Raw genomic sequence first — 19,177 nt, forward strand, 5'->3', positions numbered from 1 at the left:
TTCCATACAAATTTAAGGACTATTTGTTCCAGTTCTTTGAAAAATGTCCTCGGTATTTTGATCGGGATAGCATTGAAAGTGTAGATTGCTCTGGGTAGTATGGACATTTTAACTATGTTAATTCTTCCAATCCATGAGCATGGAATATTTTTCCATCTTTTTATGTCTTCCTCAATATCTTTCAAAAGTGATCTATAGTTTCTAGGATATAGGTCCTTTACGTCTCTGGTTAAGTTAATTCCAAGGTAACGCATGGTTTTTGGTGTTATTGTAAATGGGATGGATTCCCTAATTTCTCTTTCTTCAGTCTCGTTATTCGTGTATAGAAATGCAACTGATTTCTGGGCATTGATTTTGTATCCTGCCACCTTACTGAATTGTTCTATAACTTCTAATAGTTTGGGAGTGGATTCCTTTGGGTTTTCCATATAGAGTATCATGTCATCTGCAAAGAGAGACAGTTTGACTTCTTCTTTGCCGATTTGGATACCTTTGATCCCTTTTTGTCTTCTGATTGCTGTTGCAAGGACTTCTAGTACTATGTTGAATAATAGTGGCGAGAGTGGGCATCCTTGTCGTGTTCCTGATCTTAAGGGAAAGGCTTCCAGCTTTTCCCCATTGAGAATAATGCTTGCAGTAGGCTTTTCATAGATGGCTTTTATGAGATTGAGAAATGTACCCTCTATTCCTACACTCTGAAGGGTTTTAATCAGGAAAGGATGCTGTATTTTGTCAAATGCTTTTTCTGCATCAATTGAGAGGATCATATGGTTCTTGAGTCTTTTCTTGTTGATATGATGTATCACATTGATTGATTTGCGAGTGTTGAACCATGCTTGCATCCCAGGTATGAATCCCACTTGGTCATGATGGATAATCCTTTTAATGTACTGTTGGATTCTATTAGCAAGGATCTTGTTGAGGATTTTGGCATCCATATTCATTAGAGAAATCGGTCTGTAATTCTCCTTTTTGAGGGGGTCTTTGCCTGGTTTGGGGATCAAGGTAATATTAGCCTCATAGAATGAGTTTGGTAGCTTTCCTTCTGTTTCTATTTTTTGAAATAGCTTTAGGAGAATAGGTATTATTTCTTCTTTGAATGTTTGGTAGAATTCCCCAGGAATACCGTCCAGGCCTGGGGTTTTGTTATTTGGAAGGTTGTTTATCACTGATTCAATTTCTTCATAGTTAATTGGCCTGCTTCTTCCTCTCCCACTCCCCTGCTTGGGTTCCCTTTCTTGCTGACTGTCTCTCTCTCTCTCAAATAAATAAATAAACTCTTTAAGGAAGAAGCCCACATCCCTAAGATCTCTATAAAACAAGGGCGCACGGCCTGGGTCCCAGTCAACACTTGGGCTCTGGACAACCCTGCAATCTCTCTTCATCAGAATGACGAGAAGGAGAAGTCCCCCCCAGCAAAGAAAAGATAATGAGTCTGTGGCCTCTGCCACAGAATTGGCCTCGGCCACAGAATTAATACATACGGATGTATCCCAATTATCAGAAATGGAATTCAGAGCAACAATGGTCAAGATGATGAGTAAACTTGAAAAAAGCATCAGAGAAAGCGTTGCTGAGAATATAGAATCCCTAAGGGCAGAAATGAGAGCGAATCTGACAGAAATTAAAAATTCTATGGGCCAAATACAGTCAAAACTAGAGGCTCTGACGGCCAGGGTCACCGAGGCAGAGGAACGCGTTAGCGAATTGGAGGATGGGTTAGTAGAAGAAAAAACGAAAATAGAAGCTGGTCTTAAAAAAATCCACGCCCACGAATGTAGATTACGGGAGATTACTGACTCTATGAAACGATCCAATGTCAGAATCTCATCGGCATCCCTGAGGGGGTGGAGAAAAACAGAGGTCTAGAAGAGATATTTGAACAAATTGTAGCTAAACTTCCCTAATCTAGCAAGGGAAACAAGCATTCTTGTCCAAGAGGCAGAGAGGGCCCCATCCAAGCTCAACCACGACAAACCTATGCCACATCATGTCATAGTGCAATTCGCAAATATTAGATCCCAGGATACAGTATTGAAAGCAGCCACGGCAAAGAAATTTCTCATGTTCCAAGAGNCCAAGGATACAGTATTGAAAGCGGCCAGGGCAAAGAAATTTCTCACGTACCAAGGCAAAGGTATCAGGATTACGTCAGACCTGTCTACAGAGACCTGGAATGAGAGAAAGGCTTGGGGGGGCATTTTTAAAGCTCTTTCAGAGAAAAACATGCAGCCAAGGATCCTTTATCCAGCAAAGCTGTCATTCAGAATTGATGGAGAAATAAAGACGTTCCAAAATCGCCAATCATTAACCAATTTCGTAACCACGAAACCAGCCCTACAGGAGATATTAAGGGGGGTTCTACAAAGGTAAAAAGGCCCCACAAGTGATGCAGAGCGGCAAGTCACAACCGATACAAAGACTTTAAAGAGAAATGGCATCATTAAAATCATATCTGTCAATAAGCAGTCTCAACGTAAACGGCTTGAATGCTCCCATAAAACACCACAGGGTTGCAGATTGGATAAAAAGACATGACCCATCCATTTGCTGTCTACAAGAGACTCATTTTGAACCCAAAGATGCATTCAGACTTAGAGTAAGGGGATGGAGTACCATCTTCCACGCAAATGGACCTCAAAAGAAAGCTGGAGTAGCAATTCTCATATCAGATAGACTGGATTTTAAACTAGAGGCCATAGAGAGAGATACAGAAGGGCACTATATTATTCTTAAAGGAAGTATTCAACAAGTGGATATGACAATTATTAATATATATGCCCCCAACAGGGGAGCAGCAAGATACACAAGCCAACTCTTAACCAAAATAAAGAGACATATAGATAAGAACACAGTAATAGTAGGGGACCTCAACACCCCACTATCAGAAATAGACAGAACACCCTGGCAAAAACTAAGCAAAGAATCAAAGGCTTTGAATGCCATACTCGACGAGTTGGACCTCATAGATATATATAGAACACTACACCCCAGAACCAAAGAATACTCATTCTATTCTAATGCCCATGGAACATTCTCAAGAATAGACCATGTTCTGGGCCACAAAACAGGTCTCAACCGATACCAAAAGACTGAAATTATCCCATGCATATTCTTAGACCAGAACGCTCTGAAATTGGAACTCAACCACAAGGAAAAACCTGGAAGAAACTCAAACACTTGGAGACTAAGAACCATCCTGCTCAAGAACGACTCGATAAACCAGGAAATCAAAAAGCAATTTAAACAATTTATGAAGAACAACGAGAATGAAAACACAACGGTCCAAAACCTATGGGATACTGCAAAGGCAGTCCTAAGGGGGAAATACATAGCCATCCAAGCCTCACTCAAAAGAATAGAAAAATCTAAAAATGCAGTTTCTATTTTCTCACCTCAAGAAGCTGGAACAGCAACAGAGGGACAGGCCTAACCCTCAATTTCTTTCATGAGTGTTCTATAGTTTTCAGAGTACATATCCTCTAACTCTTTATTTTTTTTTGGAGGTATCTTATGGTTTTTGGTGCTATTTTAAATGGGACCAATTACTTGATTTCTCTTTCTTCTGCCTCATTGTTAGTGTACAGAAATGCAAGTGACTTCTATGTGTTGATTTTATATCCTGCAACTTTACAGAATTCCTGTATCACTTCTAGCAATTTTTTGGTGGAGTCTTCCTACATAGAGTATCTTGTCACCTATAAAGAGTGAAAATTTGAGTTCTTTGCCAGTTTGGATGCCCTTTATTTCTTTTTTTTATCTGATTGCTGAGGCTAGGACTTCCAGTGCTCTGTTGAACAACAGTGCTGAGAGTGGACATCCCTGTCATGTTCCTGACCTCAGAAGGAAAATGTCTCAGTTTCTCCCCATTGAGGATGATATTCGCTGTGGGTCTTTTGTATATGGCCTCTATGATGTTGAAGTATGTTCCCTCTATCCCTACATTGTGGAGGGTTTTTTGTCAAGAAAGGATGCTGTATTTGTCAAATGCGTTTTCTGCGTCTATTGAGATCATATGGTTCGTGTCCTTTCTTTTATTATTGTGGTGTATCATGTTGATTGATTTACAGATGTTGAACCACCCCTGCAGCCCAGGAATAAATTCCACTTGGTCGTGGTGAGTAATCCTTTTAATATACCGTTGGATTCTTTGAGCTAGTGTCTTGTTGAGAATTTTTGCATCCATATTCATCAGGGATATTGGTCTGTAATTCTGTTTGATGGGGTCTTTGTCTGGTTTTGGGATCAAGGTAATGCTGGCTTCATAGAATGAATTTGGAAGTTTTCCTTGCATTTCAGTTTTTTGGAAGAGTTTCAGAAGAATATGTATTAATTCTTCTTTAGGTGTTTGGTAGAATTCCCTGGGAAGCCATCCAGCCCTGGACTCTTGTTTGTGGGGAGATTTTTGATTACTGGTTCAATTTCTTTGCTGGTTATGGGTCTGTTTAGGTTCTATTTCTTTCTGTTTCTGTTTTGATAATTTGTATGTGTCTAGGAATTTATCCATTTCTTCCAGATTGCCTAATATGTTGGCATATAATTGCTCACAATATTCTCTTATAATTGTTTGTATTTCTGCAGTGTTGGTTGTGATGTCTCCTCTTTCAGTCATGATTTTATTTATTTGGGTCCTTTCTCTTTTCTTTTTGACAGAAAAGATCACACACTCAGTCACAAATCAGGACTCAACTGGTACAAAAAAGTTGCGATCATACCATGCATATTTTCAGACCATATGCTATAAAACTTGAAGGCAACCACGGGAAAAATTTGGAAGGACCACAAATACATGGAGCTTAAAGAGCATCCTACTGAAAAATGAATGGGTCAACCAGGAAATTACAGAAGAATTAAAAAATATATATGTATATGGAAGGAAATGAAAATGAAAACATGACAATTCAAAACCTTTGGGATGCAGCAAAGGCAGTCCTAAGAGGGAAGTATATAGCAGTACAGGCCTTCCTTAAGAAATAAGAAAGGTCTTAAATATAGAACCTAACCTTACACCTGAAGGAGCTGGTAAAAGAACAGCAAATAAAGCCTAAATCCAGCTGAAGACAAATAATAAAGATTAGAGCAGAAATCAGTAATATTGAAATTTAAAAAAACCAGTACAGATCAATGAAACTAGGAGCTGCTTCTTTGAAAGGATTAACAGGATTGATATACCCCTCGTCTCTGATGGATATTTAAAGTGGTTTCATTTTTCTCTAATACGGAGTGGCAGCAAACATACCAGTAGGAGCCTCCTGAGCTCAGTCAAGTTTCTCTAGGTGGACACTTCAAAAGTGGGTTGCTGGGACATGGGGTATGGACATTTGAAATTTTAATACATACTGCCAAATTGCATTTCAAAAGCATTATGCCAATTTTCACTCTTTAGCAGTATATCTTCATGTTTCCTCAGACTCTCCTTTAAATTGTTTACTGATCTGAGGGATGAAAAAAATGGTAACTTATGTTTATTTGTTTTAAATTTTCATTCTCTAATCATTAGTGAAGTTGAATATAATTTCCTATGTTCATTGGCCCATCGTTTATGAACTGTTTGTAAACTTTGTCTAGTTTTTCCTTCAGGGTCGCCTTTTCCATATTGAATTGCAGGGGACATTTCTAGTTCTGGATATTAACCCTTTGTCTATTATGCATGTTGCTGATATTCTTCCACAGTATGTAACATGTTTATGGTTTGTGTTATCATACAGAAGTTTTAAATGTTTGTACAGTGATTTGATATATTTATATCAACCTTTTTTTTTCTATTGCTTTTCCCGCTTTGTTAGAAGGCCTTTCTTATACAAGTCAACAACCATTTTCTCTTTTTCTCATTCTGTTATAGTGCTTTCCATTTAGGACTTTAATCTACCCTAAACTCTTTCCTTCTTGAATCTTTGTACTTTTCCTATCTAGATACTCTCTTCCCCCATATCTTCCTATGCCTGCCACTTTCAGCACTTGGTTCAAATATTAGTTCTTCCAAAAGGCCTTCCCTGACTACCCTAACTAAATTGACCACCCACTCTCCATTAAGATGTGCCTTAGTTCATTACTTTGATTTATTTTCTTCATACATCACCTCTCTGAAATTTGTTGTGTCTCCTTAGACTGGAAACTCCATGAGAGTAGGGATTTTGTCTTGTTCCCAGCTTCTAGAATACTTTGAGTTTATTCTAGTGAATTTAATATGATATAGGGATAAAGTAATTTTTTCCCAAATGGATAGCTGATTGTTTCAACACCAAGACTGCCTTTTAAAAAGGGGAATTATTTCAGCCATCCTGTTTTTCTACTCCTACTAAATACTGAATGAGTCAAGAATGGTTATGATTATTACTCAGTCCAGTGGTTCTCAATCATCATGGTATATTAGAATCATACTTAAAGATTTTTTAAGAATTTAGATACTGTGTATTAGTTTTCTAGGGCTACCATAACAAAGTACCCCAGACTGGATAGCTTAAAACAATAGAAATTTATTGTCTCACAGTTCTGGAGGTGAGAAGTCCAGAATCAAGGTGTTGGCAAGCCACGTTGTCTGTGAAAGCCCTAGCAGAGCATCTTTCCTTTCTTTCTAGCTGTTGGTGGTTGCAATCCTTGACATTCCTTGGCTTGCAGATGTATCACTCTGCCTCCACCATTACATGGTATTCTCCCTGTGTGCCTGAATCTGCCTTTTCTTATAAGGACCCCAATCATTGGATTAAGATCCACCCTACTATAGTATGACCTCATTTGAACACAATTACATCCACAAAGAACATATTTCCAAATAAGGTTATATCACAGGTTCTGGGTGGATGTGAATCTTGGCGGCATACTATTCAACCCATTACGGAGTGTCACATTTAAAAAATCCTCTTCACTAGGTCTGGAGTGAAGGCCCAGTGTCCTTAATTTTTAAAAGCTTCACTGACTTGAGTTCACCTGGAAAGGTAAACATGGCAGAATAACTAGAACATTTCTAAAAAAGAAAAAAAAGAAGGAACTGATAGCAACCTAGTTCTGTCAGATATTAAAAATACTATAGAAGTAAAATGATTAGGGGCGCCTGGGTGGCACAGCGGTTAGGCGTCTGCCTTTGGCTCAGGGCGTGATCCCGGCGTTATGGGATCGAGCCCCACATCAGGCTCCTCTGCTGTGAGCCTGCTTCTTCCTCTTCCACTCCCCCAGCTTGTGTTCCCCCTCTCGCTGGCTGTCTCTGTCTCTGTCAAATAAATAAATAAAAAATCTTTAAAAAAAAAGAAGTAAAATGATTAATACAGTTTAGAACAAGAAATGAATTAGATCAATGGAACAAATAGATTCCATAAGTAGACCTAAATACATAAAGGAATTTTGTTTATGATAAATGTGGCAATTGAAATTAGTGGGGAATAAAGGGCTTATTCATAAATAGTGCCCAGATAACTGGCTACTTGGTGTTGGGGTGGGGCAGGGAGTATCCTTACCTTACTCCTTGTACCAAAATATAACTCTAGATGGATCAGAAGTGGAAAAGGAAAAAAATGAAAACATAATTCTAGAAGAAAAGATAAATATTTATATGTACTTAAGAACAGGGAATACCTTTTTAAAGCAGAATCCCAAACCCAGATACCAATAAAGGAAACTATTGATGAATTTGTGTGTATAAAAATTAAAAGCTCTGTGAGACAAAAAATACCATAAACAAATTCAAAAGATCAACAGAGCTGGGAAAACATATTTGCATCATATATGACAAAGGGCTAGTTTCTTTAATTTACAATGAGTTCAGAAAAAAAAACACACCATGATTGCTGTAATCAGACAACAAAAAGGGATAAAAGGTATCCAAATTGCCAAAGAAGAAGTCAAACTCTCTCTCTTGGCAGATGACATGACACTCTATATAGAAAACTCAAAAGACTCCACCCCCAAACTACTAGAACTTATAGAGCAATTCAGTAATGTGGCGGGATACAAAATCAATGCTCAGAAATCAGTTGCATGTCTATACACGAACAATGAGACTGAAGAAAGAGAAAATAGGGAATCCATTCCATTTACAATAACACCAAAAATCATACATTAGCTCGGAATTAACTTAACCAGAGATGTAAAGGATCTGTATTCTAGAAACGACAAATCACTCTTGAAAGACATTGAGGAAGACACAAAAAGATGGAAAAATATTCCATGCTCATGTATCGGAAGAATTAACATAGTTAAAACGTCTATGCTACCCAGAGCAATCTACACTTTCAATGCCATCCCGATCAAAATACCAATGACATTTTTCAAAGAACTGGAACAAAGAGCCCTTAAATTTGTGTGGAACCAGAAAAGGCCCCGAGTCACCAAGGAATTGTTGAAAAGGAAAAACAAAGCTGGGGGCATCACGTTGCCGGATTTCAAGCTGTACTACAAAGCTGTGATCACAAAGACAGCATGGTACGATTAGTACCTGACAAAGCAGGAAAAAACATCCGGTGGTGCTGGGAAAACTGGACAGCTATATGCAAAAGAATGAAACTTGACCACTCTCCCACACTATACACAAAGATAAACTCCAAATGGATGAAAGACCTCGATGTGAGACAGGAATCCATCAAAATCCTAGACGAGAGCATAGACAGCAACCTCTACGACATCGGCCACAGCAACTTTTTTCATGACACATCTCCAAAGGCAAGAGAAACAAAAGATAAAATGAACTTGTGGGACTTCATCAAGATAAAAAGCTTCTGCACAGCCAAGGAAACATTTAAAAAACTAAGAGGCAGCCCACGGAATGGGAGAAGATATTTGCAAATGACACTACAGATAAAAGACTGGTATCCAAGATCTACAAAGAACTTCACAAACTCAATACAAGAGAAATGAATAATCAAATCAAAAAATGGGCAGAAGATATGAACAGACACTTTTCCAATGAAGAACTACAAATGGCTAACAGACACATGAAAAAATGCTCAAAATCATTAGCCATCAGGGAAATCAAATCAAAACCACATTGAGATACCACCTTACGCCAGTTAGATTGGGAAAAATTGACAAGGCAGGAAACAACAGATATTGGAAAGGATGTGGAGAAAGGGGATCCCTCCTACATTGTTGGTGGGAATGCAAGTTGGTACAGCCACTTTGGAAAACAGTGTGGAGGTCCCTTAAAAAGTTTAAAATTGAGCTACCCTATGATCCAGCCATTGCACTACTGGGTATTTACCCCAAGGATACAGACGTAGTGAAGAGAAGGGCCGTATGCCCCCCAATGTTCATAGCAGTATTGTCCACAATAGCTAAATTGTGGAAGAAGCCAAGACGCCCTTCAACAGATGAATGGATTGAGAAGACGTGGTCCATATATGCAATGGAATATTACTCAGCCATCAGAAAGAACGATTACACAATATTTGCAGCAACATGGATGGGACTGGAGGAGATTATGTTAAGTGAAATAAGTCAAGCAGAGAAAGAAAATTATCATATGGTTTCACTCATTTATGGAACATAAGAAATAGGAAGATTGGTAGGAGAAGGAAGGGAAGAATGAAGGGGGTAAACAGAAGGGGGGAATGAACCATGAGAGACTGTGGACTCTGGGAAACAAACTGAGGGCTTCAGAGGGGAGGGGGGTAGGGGATTGGGATAGGCTGGTGATGGGTATTAAGGAGGGCACATATTGCATGGTGCACTGGATGTTATATGCAAATAATGGATCATGGAACATTACATCAGAGACTAAGGATATACTTAGTATGGTGACTAACATAATAAAAATTATAAAAAAAGAAAAAAAAATATGAAAAAGGCAAAACCCAATAGTAAAATGAGCTAAAGAATAAGCAAGTAATTTACAAAGAAAGACATATACACATCAATATGGATTCAAAAATATGTTCAATCTCATCCATGAGATATGTAAGAAATATATTTATTATGTATTATGATATATAAGAAATATAAATCAAAACAATAAAATTCCATTTTCACCTATCATATTGGGAAATGTTTAAAGTTTGATTATATGCAGAGCAACTGAGGATATGAGGAAATAGATATACACTGCTGGTGAGACCGTAAGTTGGTGCAACTCTTTGCAGGTACAAATTGGCAATATTTATGAAAATAGAACATGCACATATTCTTTGACTGAATGTGGACTTCGCTAGAGCATTCACAGCAATCATTCCCCACTTTTTCCTTTCTACCAATTCATAGGTTTTTATTTGTTGATCTACCTTCCCACTCATAGCCCATGTATTTTGGGATAAACTGATTCTACTCCTAGTTCTTCTAGCCACAGACATTATTACTACAGGGAAGATTTGTAACATCAGCAAGCCAATTAGGGTGCATCTTGGGAGTCCTGCTCACTTGAAAGGCTGGACCAGAAGTTTTGTGAACTTAAGGGAAGAGACTCCGCGTCCTTTGCCACTGGCAGCCATCTCATAGTTACCTTGCCTACAGCAATGGTTCTCAGCATTTAATGTGCATTAGAATCACCTAGTTTGTTAAAACACAAATTACTAATCTCCATCTCCAGAATTTCAAATTCTGTAGATCTGAGGTAGGGACCAAGAATTTCCTTTTGTAAAAAGGCTGCTGAGGCTGCTGGTCCAGGGATTGCATTTAAAAATCCACTTGGATATAGTAAGAAACTGGGTAGCTCTAGCTCACCCTACTCTTGGAGTTGTGTTTTACTTGCAAACAAAAGCATCCTAATCATTACACTTAATAATCTTGCCACTGAAAATTTACCCTATGGATATCCTTGCAGAAGGTCACCAAAATATATGTCCATGGATGACCATTGCGACCTTGTTTGTAATAATAAAACCACCCTCAATAGCTAAAACTGGAAGCAATCAAGGCAGTCTCAATAGGGAAATGATCTGATGGAATCATCCATCTAATGGAACACTATGTAGTGTTAAAAATTATGAAAGTCTGTATATACTCATAAAGAATTATCTGAGATATATTAAGTATAAAAAATCATGATGACTAAGAGGGAGTAATTTATACTTTTCAAACAAAAGAATAAACAGATAAATATATGCAGGTATATACTTATTTCCTGGAAGGTTAATTACTTCTTAGAAGGTTAATTCTGATCAAGAATGGCTATATATGAGAGGGGTTGGGATTGGGGTGGTGCTAGAGGTTTTCCAGTCATCACTTTGTACATTTTTATTGTTTTAATTGTCTAACTTCAGGTAAATTTTCCTCTTTTTAAAAAAGAAAATGTCATTTGGAGTTATCTGGGCAAGGCACAGGCCAATTTTAGTTTCTTTCTTTGTATTTCTGTATTGAAAAAACAACTAATAAATGTTATATTCTTTTTACAAAGATTAAATCATGAAAAGATGAATGGAAAATTGAAGACTTCCCAGGTATTCATCCAGGCTCGAGTGCCATAGACATGGTGCATAGGTTATAAACTGGTGAGGACCTATACCTATCCAGGTTGAGACTCAACTGGGGAGTTATTTATTGTACCCTAGAATGCATATGAATCACCTAGGGATCTTGTTAAAATGCAGATTCTGACTGAGTAGATCTGAGGTGGGGCTCAAGATTCTGCAATTCTAATAGGCCCCCAAGTGATGTTAATATTGCTGGGCCACTGATCAAACTCTGATAGCAAGAAAAAAGGAGGTGAAGAGGAAGAAGAAAAAGGAAGCATGGGAATGAGCCGTGAAGATGGAGAGGAAGGGACAGCTATAAGACACTGCAGCCGAATGATTAGACATGGTGGATGAGGAGAATCTGGGATGATGAGGTTTCTGGCCTGGGTGATGTGAGGATAGTGTTGACATTAACCAGAGACAGAGGAATCAAGCTGGAGTTAGGAGGAGAAATAGGAAACAATGGAGGAGTGGTAGCAAGACTTCACATTTAAACATACTGAGTTATGCTTTTTCTGGGACAGTATTATATGGATTTGTCCAGCAGACCATTTGAACTCTGCATCTCCTCAGTAGAGTTTGGTTAGAGGTAGATTTGGAAATCATCTATATAAAGGTAAGAGTTGAGGCCACAGGATGGGATGAATCTCACCAAGGAGAAAGAATAGTGAGAAGATGCCTGACAACAGAAACTCTGAGAAACGCTAATCTTGAGAGACAGGCTAAAGAAGGAAGTGAAGAAGTAAATAGTCAAGAGGCAATACAGAAGACTAGATATCCTGCAGGGCCCACCTACTACCAAAACTTGATCCTGCATAAAACTTAATTTGTACTGTATTGCTGGATATGGGAGTTAGCAACTGCTGCATAATAAACCATCCTCAATCTCAGTGGCTTGAAACCAAACCATTTATTATTGCTTATGAATCTACGGGTTGGCAGCATAGCTCTGCTGTTCTGGACCAGGCTTGGCTGATCTTGGCTAGGCTCATGTACCTGTGGTCTGCTGGTGGGTTGGTTGGGGGTTGACAGGTCTAGGATGGTCTTGTCTGGTATAGCTGGTAGCTGGATCTCACCCTCCAGAAGGCTAGCCCAGGCTTGTTCTCATGGTAGTTCCAGCGGTTCAAGAGAGTGAGCAGAAGCATCCAGCTGAGGCTTGGAACTGGCATAATCATCACTTCTGCAACAGTCTATTGGCCAAAACAAAACACTACTCCAGATTCGAAGGGTGGAGAAACAGATGCCATCTCTTAATGGGAGGAGCTGTAGAAGGTGTAGATACAGGAAGATATGAACAACTGTGGCCATTTTTGTAATCAATTAATCATGGTGGATTTACTGGAAGTAAAAGGCGTCTTTAGAGGACAAGCAAAAACAAAACAAAACAAAACAAAAAACAAACAAACAAAAAACCCAAATCTATGACAATGATAGTTAATAAACCACAGTGAGTGAGCTGGCTGGAGAGAGCAGAGCACTTGGGGAAACTTCCAAAAATAGAACAGAGGTATATCCTTGGAAAATTGGGGTGATATTACTGGATAGAACAAGGAAAGGTTGCTGTCAGGTAGGAAAACAAACAAACAGACAGACACCTGCCTCAGAATCTAAGCGTCTAGACTTTTTTTATCAGAAAATTCTAGAAATACTTTAACAATGAATAGTTTTGGTCTTTCTGGTCTAAGGAACTAGTATGCACATGGGTCAACTTTAGGAGTTTGAACTTGGACTAAAAACCAGTATGCCAAGCATGTCTTCTTAATGTACTAAATGTGTTTTCACATCCATTAGCTTGTTTTAATCTCACAACTATCTGTAAGGGAGGCAAAGGAGGTATTATTATTCCCACTTACTGCTACTTTTTTAAAATAATTTTTTCACTATCTTATAAAAGTGAACATTTGCATGCCTTAGGTCCCAGCAGGAGCCATGTGCAAAAGTATTGACAGCAACATCAATAGAGATCCATATTTCCACTGGACAGAGAATGGGTAAATAGTGGTGTATTCATACAATGGAATACTATATAGATGTGAAAACAAATTCACTACAATTACAGCAACAACACGTTTGAGTCAGAGAAATCAAATTGAACGAGCAAAGGAAGTTGTAGGAGACTACATAAAAATTACATTTTATAAAATTAAAAACCTAACAATATATTCTTCAGAGATAATTATGTGATAAAAATATTTAAAAAGAAAACAAGGGAATGAGAAATAAAACTCAAGATACCAGTTACCTCTGGGGAAGATAGGGAGATGGAATAGTTCTTCGGTTGGGCAGTGGGCTCATGAGTGTTCATTTTATTATCTAATCTCATAATGTATGTTACATATAGCCTTTTGGCTTATCAAATATTACCTGATTTTTTTCCAAGTAGTCAAAAAGGAAAGAGAAACAGAGGAGAAATGTCAGGGAAGGCAGCCAGTTTGAGGAAATAGGTTCTGTTTCAGTGTCAGTTATTATGGAAGTCCTCAGTGAGATGAGGCCTGTATGAACACCCAGGACTTGGTGACTGGGAGTACACTGGTCACCTTTGGAAGCAGCCACATTCAAATGGAAGGACTGGCACCCAATCATAGGCTAGGAAGGAATGTGTTATCAGGAAGTCAGGACTGGGAGCATAAAGTCTTTCTTCTATTACCATCTCCCCACAAAACCACAATAGCTCACATTTATCAACGCTGGATTATATGCCAGGCACATTACATACACTGTATCATTTAATCCTCACAACCACCCCCACAAAGTGAGCTAGGGGAACTAAACTCAAACGTTTGTGTTACCACCAGATTATATTCACTTCAGCCACATGCACAGAATCCCTTATGACACGGGAATGGGAATGGATGCTTCACTATTTCATTCCAAATTTTAGGTATAATGACTCAAGTGGTTAGATAATGGCAACCAGACGAAATGTGATGAATTAGTTCTACCCAGAAATGGTTCATTTCTCCTTGTGATGCTTTTACTGGAACTCACCAAACTTACCTCTCTCCCTTGTTCCAGGCACATAGTAGAATTGTACTTTTCCACTTCTATGAAGTTAGGTGCAAACATGTGACTTGCTTTGGGTGATGAAAAGAGAGAAGTGATGTGTGCCATTTTAAGCTTTAAGAGTCAGTATGCATTTTGGCCACATGCCTTCCCCTGACCCAGTAATGGGGCTTGTTAGTCTGAGTTCCCATGTGACTATAGATGAAGTGCTCCCCTGCCAATGCATGCTGGACATATATTAACAAGAAGTATACCTCTCTTATGTTATTGAGATTTGGGGGGTTATTGCAGCAAAACCTAGCTTATCCTGACTGATACACTCCCCTTTTCAACAGAGATTATTGATAAGGACTGAATAATGAAATGAGAATGTATACAAATGTGTACAATAAAGTGCCCAGACCTCTCTCTGGCAAGACCGCAATAGATCGCTTTCTGTAATCTGTTCCTAATAAATAACCACAGAATTTTCGTATTTCTCACACACAAAGACTAGTTGTAGAAGATATAAATAGAAGGCAATGTTCTGGGCTCACATTATTCCTAATGCTTGTATGTTTAGAAGATATATTTTAAGTCTTTTGTCACTTTCTCCTTCAAATCCATGAAAAAGCACAATTGGTCCTGCTCAGATCATATACCCATCCCACTGAGGAAGGTGAAGCCACGTGACTGACCATAAACCCACCTCTACCCCAAGACAGGGAGAAGCACTACCCCAAGGGGAAAAACTGGGTTTAACTGCTAGAAAGAAGGAATGCTGGGCAGGCAGAAACAAAGTTATCTACTTAGTCAAAACAAACAGATTTAGAACCCTGGTTTTATTGCTTATTAGTGTGTACAAACTTGGATGCCACTGAATGCATTTGCTCATATACAAAGTGGGGCTAGTACTTACTATGCAGAGTGGTTCAAGGATTAGGAATAAGCTACAAGAGCCTAGTACTATGCCTGGTACCCAATAGGTGCTCAATAAATGGCAACTTTCAAAAACCAAATGCTAAAGATTTCCTATTATTAATTTCTGAGTCCCAACCCCCAAAGATCAAAGGCATCTATAGGCAAAATGAACCCAATATAAAACAAAGTATGTTACAAATAAGAGTTTTCATTTAAGGGCAAGGCATTTATAAGCTTCAGTAAGGCTCTAATGCTCACCTTTAGACTTAGCTGTTTCCTTTGGTACTCTGTACACACAAGGCACAGAGCAGTTAGGGAGGCCAAGCCCAGCTGGTGTCCTTCAGCAGAAGCAGTAAGGTAAGAAGAATGCCCTAGAGTCTGGCTTCAGACTCTGCTCCAAGCATCCCTTTATGGCTCAGAGGTGACTCAGAGCTCAGGGTTGTTTGTTTTTTTTTTCACAGCCCCATAACACGTTTAAATGAATACCATCCAGTGCTGAACATTCATACTCAATCTTTTTGTGTTTTTGCCATCAACATATTCTGCCTCAGAAGTCTACAATCTTCTTTATACCAGGGAATATTTTCAAAGGTGTTTTAGATGTCCTTGATTTGCTAAGTGCATGCTGGGTGGAAGGTGCCAAGAAGACAGAGATGATCAAATTTAATTGAGGGGCAGAGATGCAGCAAAGTGCTATAGGGACTGGGTGTGATGAGTCTGTGCAGGGATCCCTAGTCAGGGATCAAGAAGAGAATCACAAAGATATGAGCTGAATCTTGGGGGGTAAAGTTGAGAATGCACCAGAGACAAGGGGAGAAAGGCATTCTAGGCAATGGTACAAGCAAATGAGAAGAAATGGATACTAACAGATGTATGGGATGCACTGTAGGGTTGCTGAAGTGGGTTAGGGTTGTAGGAAATGAGGCTAGGGAGGTGGTCAGCGGCCAGATCATGAAGGGACCATGGAAATGGGGGTACAGCATGTTAGAAGGACAGATTACTCTGGAAGCTGATATACGTGGTGGATTAAAGCAGTGGTTCTTAATGTCTCTTGAGCCATAGCCTTCTTTAAGAGGCCGAAAAAAAAGCTACAGGCCTTTTCACTGGGAAAAGGTACATACATTTTAAACACAAAATGTTGCTTAAAATTTCCTGGTTAGGCGTAAGACAGGGGAGCAATTACAATAATTCAGGTGAGACACGAAGAGTCCTGAACTAAACCACAGCAGCTGGGATAAAAAAGAGATGTGAGAAGCAGAAGGCTGGTTGAGTATTATCAACAGATCTTGTCACAAGTTGGGTTTCAGAAATGATGGAAAGGCATGAGTCTAGGATAACTCCCAGGTTTGCGATTTCGACCATTGAGTAGAAGGTAGTGTCACTCACGGGGAGGAGGTGGCTTCAGAAGAGAGGATGTGTTCAGTCTGGGAAATGTCAAGTCAAATTGCCTTTAGAACATCCAAATAAAAAAGTTCAGCAGGAAGATAAATATGCCCTTCCTTTTGATGATTCTTGTACTGTTTCTCTTGCCCTGATATTCACCTACAAATAGGCTCCTAAATCTCTGTGCAACATTTCTGAATTGAGACAAGCATATCCTCCACTTGCAGAAAGGGATCCAGAAATGGGAGAAGAAATTAAACTTCACACACCCAAAATTATTTCACATTTTTTAACTAAAAGAATAGACTTTTATTAAGCACTGTAAGTTTCTTTCCATCAGCATTAACAGAACAACAGACCAATTTCCATCACAGAACAACTCCTGAGACATTTTCATTCCTTTCTGAAACACTTCCAGAAACTCCTGCAGTTTCCCCTAAGAAGCATCCATTCAAACTTACATTAATAAACTATGGAGCTTTTGTGGTGAGGTGGGCCAAAAAGGCAGGGAATTTGGAATCTGGGAGTGGGAAAGAGAAGTACATATTATCCATCCACTAAACACACTGTCAAGAGCACAGGAGAAGAGATATTAACACAGGAAAAAACAATGAAAGAATTTACTTTTGTCAATAACATCATTTATCAGGGAGCACTAAAAATCATGGACTCCTTGCAGTTAAAGTTTCTTTAACCTAGTATGTTATTCTAAAAATAGAAGAGAATAGAATAAAATAAAAGGAGGGGAAGTGTCTTAGGGGAAGTAACTAAAATGAAGTCATCAGATTTGGCAGGGTTATGAGAGATTAATAAAATCTGAAATATTTAATTTGCTTCATTTACATGAAAATTCACTAGTCGTTAGTTACTACCAACACGGACAAAAAGAGCATCTATAAAAGTACAGGGGCAATGTCAAAAGCTGAAATGGGCACCCTAGCACAGGGGGTATTTTATTTTGCTTTTAACTTGGAAAAGACAATTTTGTTAAAAAAAAAAAAAAGGAAGTTATCTTCTTAGAACATCAAAACAACCTCTGACAATATTGAAGGTAATTAGCAGTAATAAGGGAATAAGTGCACTGAGCTCTACCTGCCCCCAGCAGACTACTGCAGTAAAGCCAAGGGAAAGAGAATGGAAAGTCAAATTAAAGATGCCAAAGTCACGAGAGGGAGAAAAATATAGAGTGACATACAATGGAACAGTGAAAACTTACCCCCTGCCCCCAAACCCCAAGCATATTTAGGAAATATGCATCAGGAAGTGAACAAGTATAATGATTAAACCTTAGTAGAATTCTACAAGCTACTTAAAACTGTGGTCTACTTGTATTGTCATTTCAAAGGAGTGGGGGGGGGTCTTAGAGACTGAAAGGGTAGCACTGACATGCCCACAGGAGCCTTCTAAGGTTCCAACAGACTGGATCACTATAACCAAAGAGTTACTTCCACATTCTTCCTACCCTATGTAAGCATTCCTCCCCCCACCCCCCACCTTAACCGCCCTCCCTATGTCTTGTCTGGCTGTTTTTCTCAGTGATCAAAAGAAGGTAATGTGACTTGGCCAATCAATAATGCCAGAAAACCAAGATGGAGACCAAAATCAAATGTCACTGGCCAAAGCAAGTGCCATTTCTTGGGCTTTAAAGTCTACAAAGTCCTCCTGGCTCAGAATGAAAATGATGCAAGTGAGCAAAAGTTTGTCGGGCCTGGTTCAGACCAGGCTGGCCACTGAATAGGGTGGGAGTTATAGGTTGACCCCAAGACATACCAGCAGAAATCAAGAAGAACTGCAAATTCTTGGGAATCAGTGGCTATATACAATCAGGGTACATTTGCCTGTGGCCCTACAAGGTCAAGGGGTCATTTCTGGGGGTACCTATATGACTTTGTTCAAGAGAGGCCACACATATCATAGTAAGAAATGGAACCTCAAGTAAAAGGATGACAGTCTCTCAAGTGGTACTCGCAGCAAAGATCAGACCCACATTCCCCAATTTGTCCTCAGATAAGAAAAAGTTCATCTTTCAGTAATGAACCTGAGACTTTCTAGCTTCTAAACTGTATATTTTGGCAGATAAATTAAAATACAGGAATGTGGCCCTTTTTGGTCCTTTCTTACAACCTTCCAAACCCAAAGTGCTGAATCCAAATAAAAATCAAGGTTGGAAGTGAGCCACTTATTTCACCCTGGGCCAGGCTAGGAGAAAGCAGAGGTGTGTGGAAGGGAGAAAAGCAAGCCTTTTGGCAAACTAGAATCATCCCTGTCAAAGCAGCAATTTTACTTCTCACAGTGAATGCCTATAAAATAAGAAACGTTCTTAAGGCCGTGAGAGTTAACAATACTGTCATTTGATTGTGTTGAATAGATTCACGATGTACAGAAACAACAACTGAAGAAAATATCTTTCCATAGAACTCCAAGTGCTTCCTATGAGAAAATGGTGTCTACATACTTAGCTCAGTAATTCTGGTCATTTTTAGAACTTCAAAGGATTCCTCCCTCTGTGGCTCCAG

General features: G+C 39.0%; 1 protein-coding gene across 4 annotated transcripts in view; it reads right to left on the reverse strand.

Annotated features, from left to right (window-relative positions):
- Window positions 1–19,177, reverse strand: part of FAM120C (family with sequence similarity 120C) — a 146,408-nt gene that overhangs the window by 24,311 nt on the left and 102,920 nt on the right. Inside the window, exon 17 of one of the 4 annotated variants that reach the window (XM_034649337.1) lies at window positions 9,963–12,638. The exons of 2 other annotated variants lie outside the window; for them this stretch is intronic. In XM_034649337.1, the coding sequence (XP_034505228.1) occupies window positions 12,480–12,638 (159 nt within the window). In that variant the 3' untranslated portion in view covers window positions 9,963–12,479. Of the gene's footprint in view, window positions 1–9,962; window positions 12,639–19,177 lie in introns of those variants that run through there. One more of the 4 variants, XM_034649336.1, reaches the window with a different exon arrangement.

This window comes from Ailuropoda melanoleuca, chromosome X, assembly GCF_002007445.2.
Source record: "Ailuropoda melanoleuca isolate Jingjing chromosome X, ASM200744v2, whole genome shotgun sequence".
Lineage (NCBI taxonomy): Eukaryota > Metazoa > Chordata > Mammalia > Carnivora > Ursidae > Ailuropoda > Ailuropoda melanoleuca.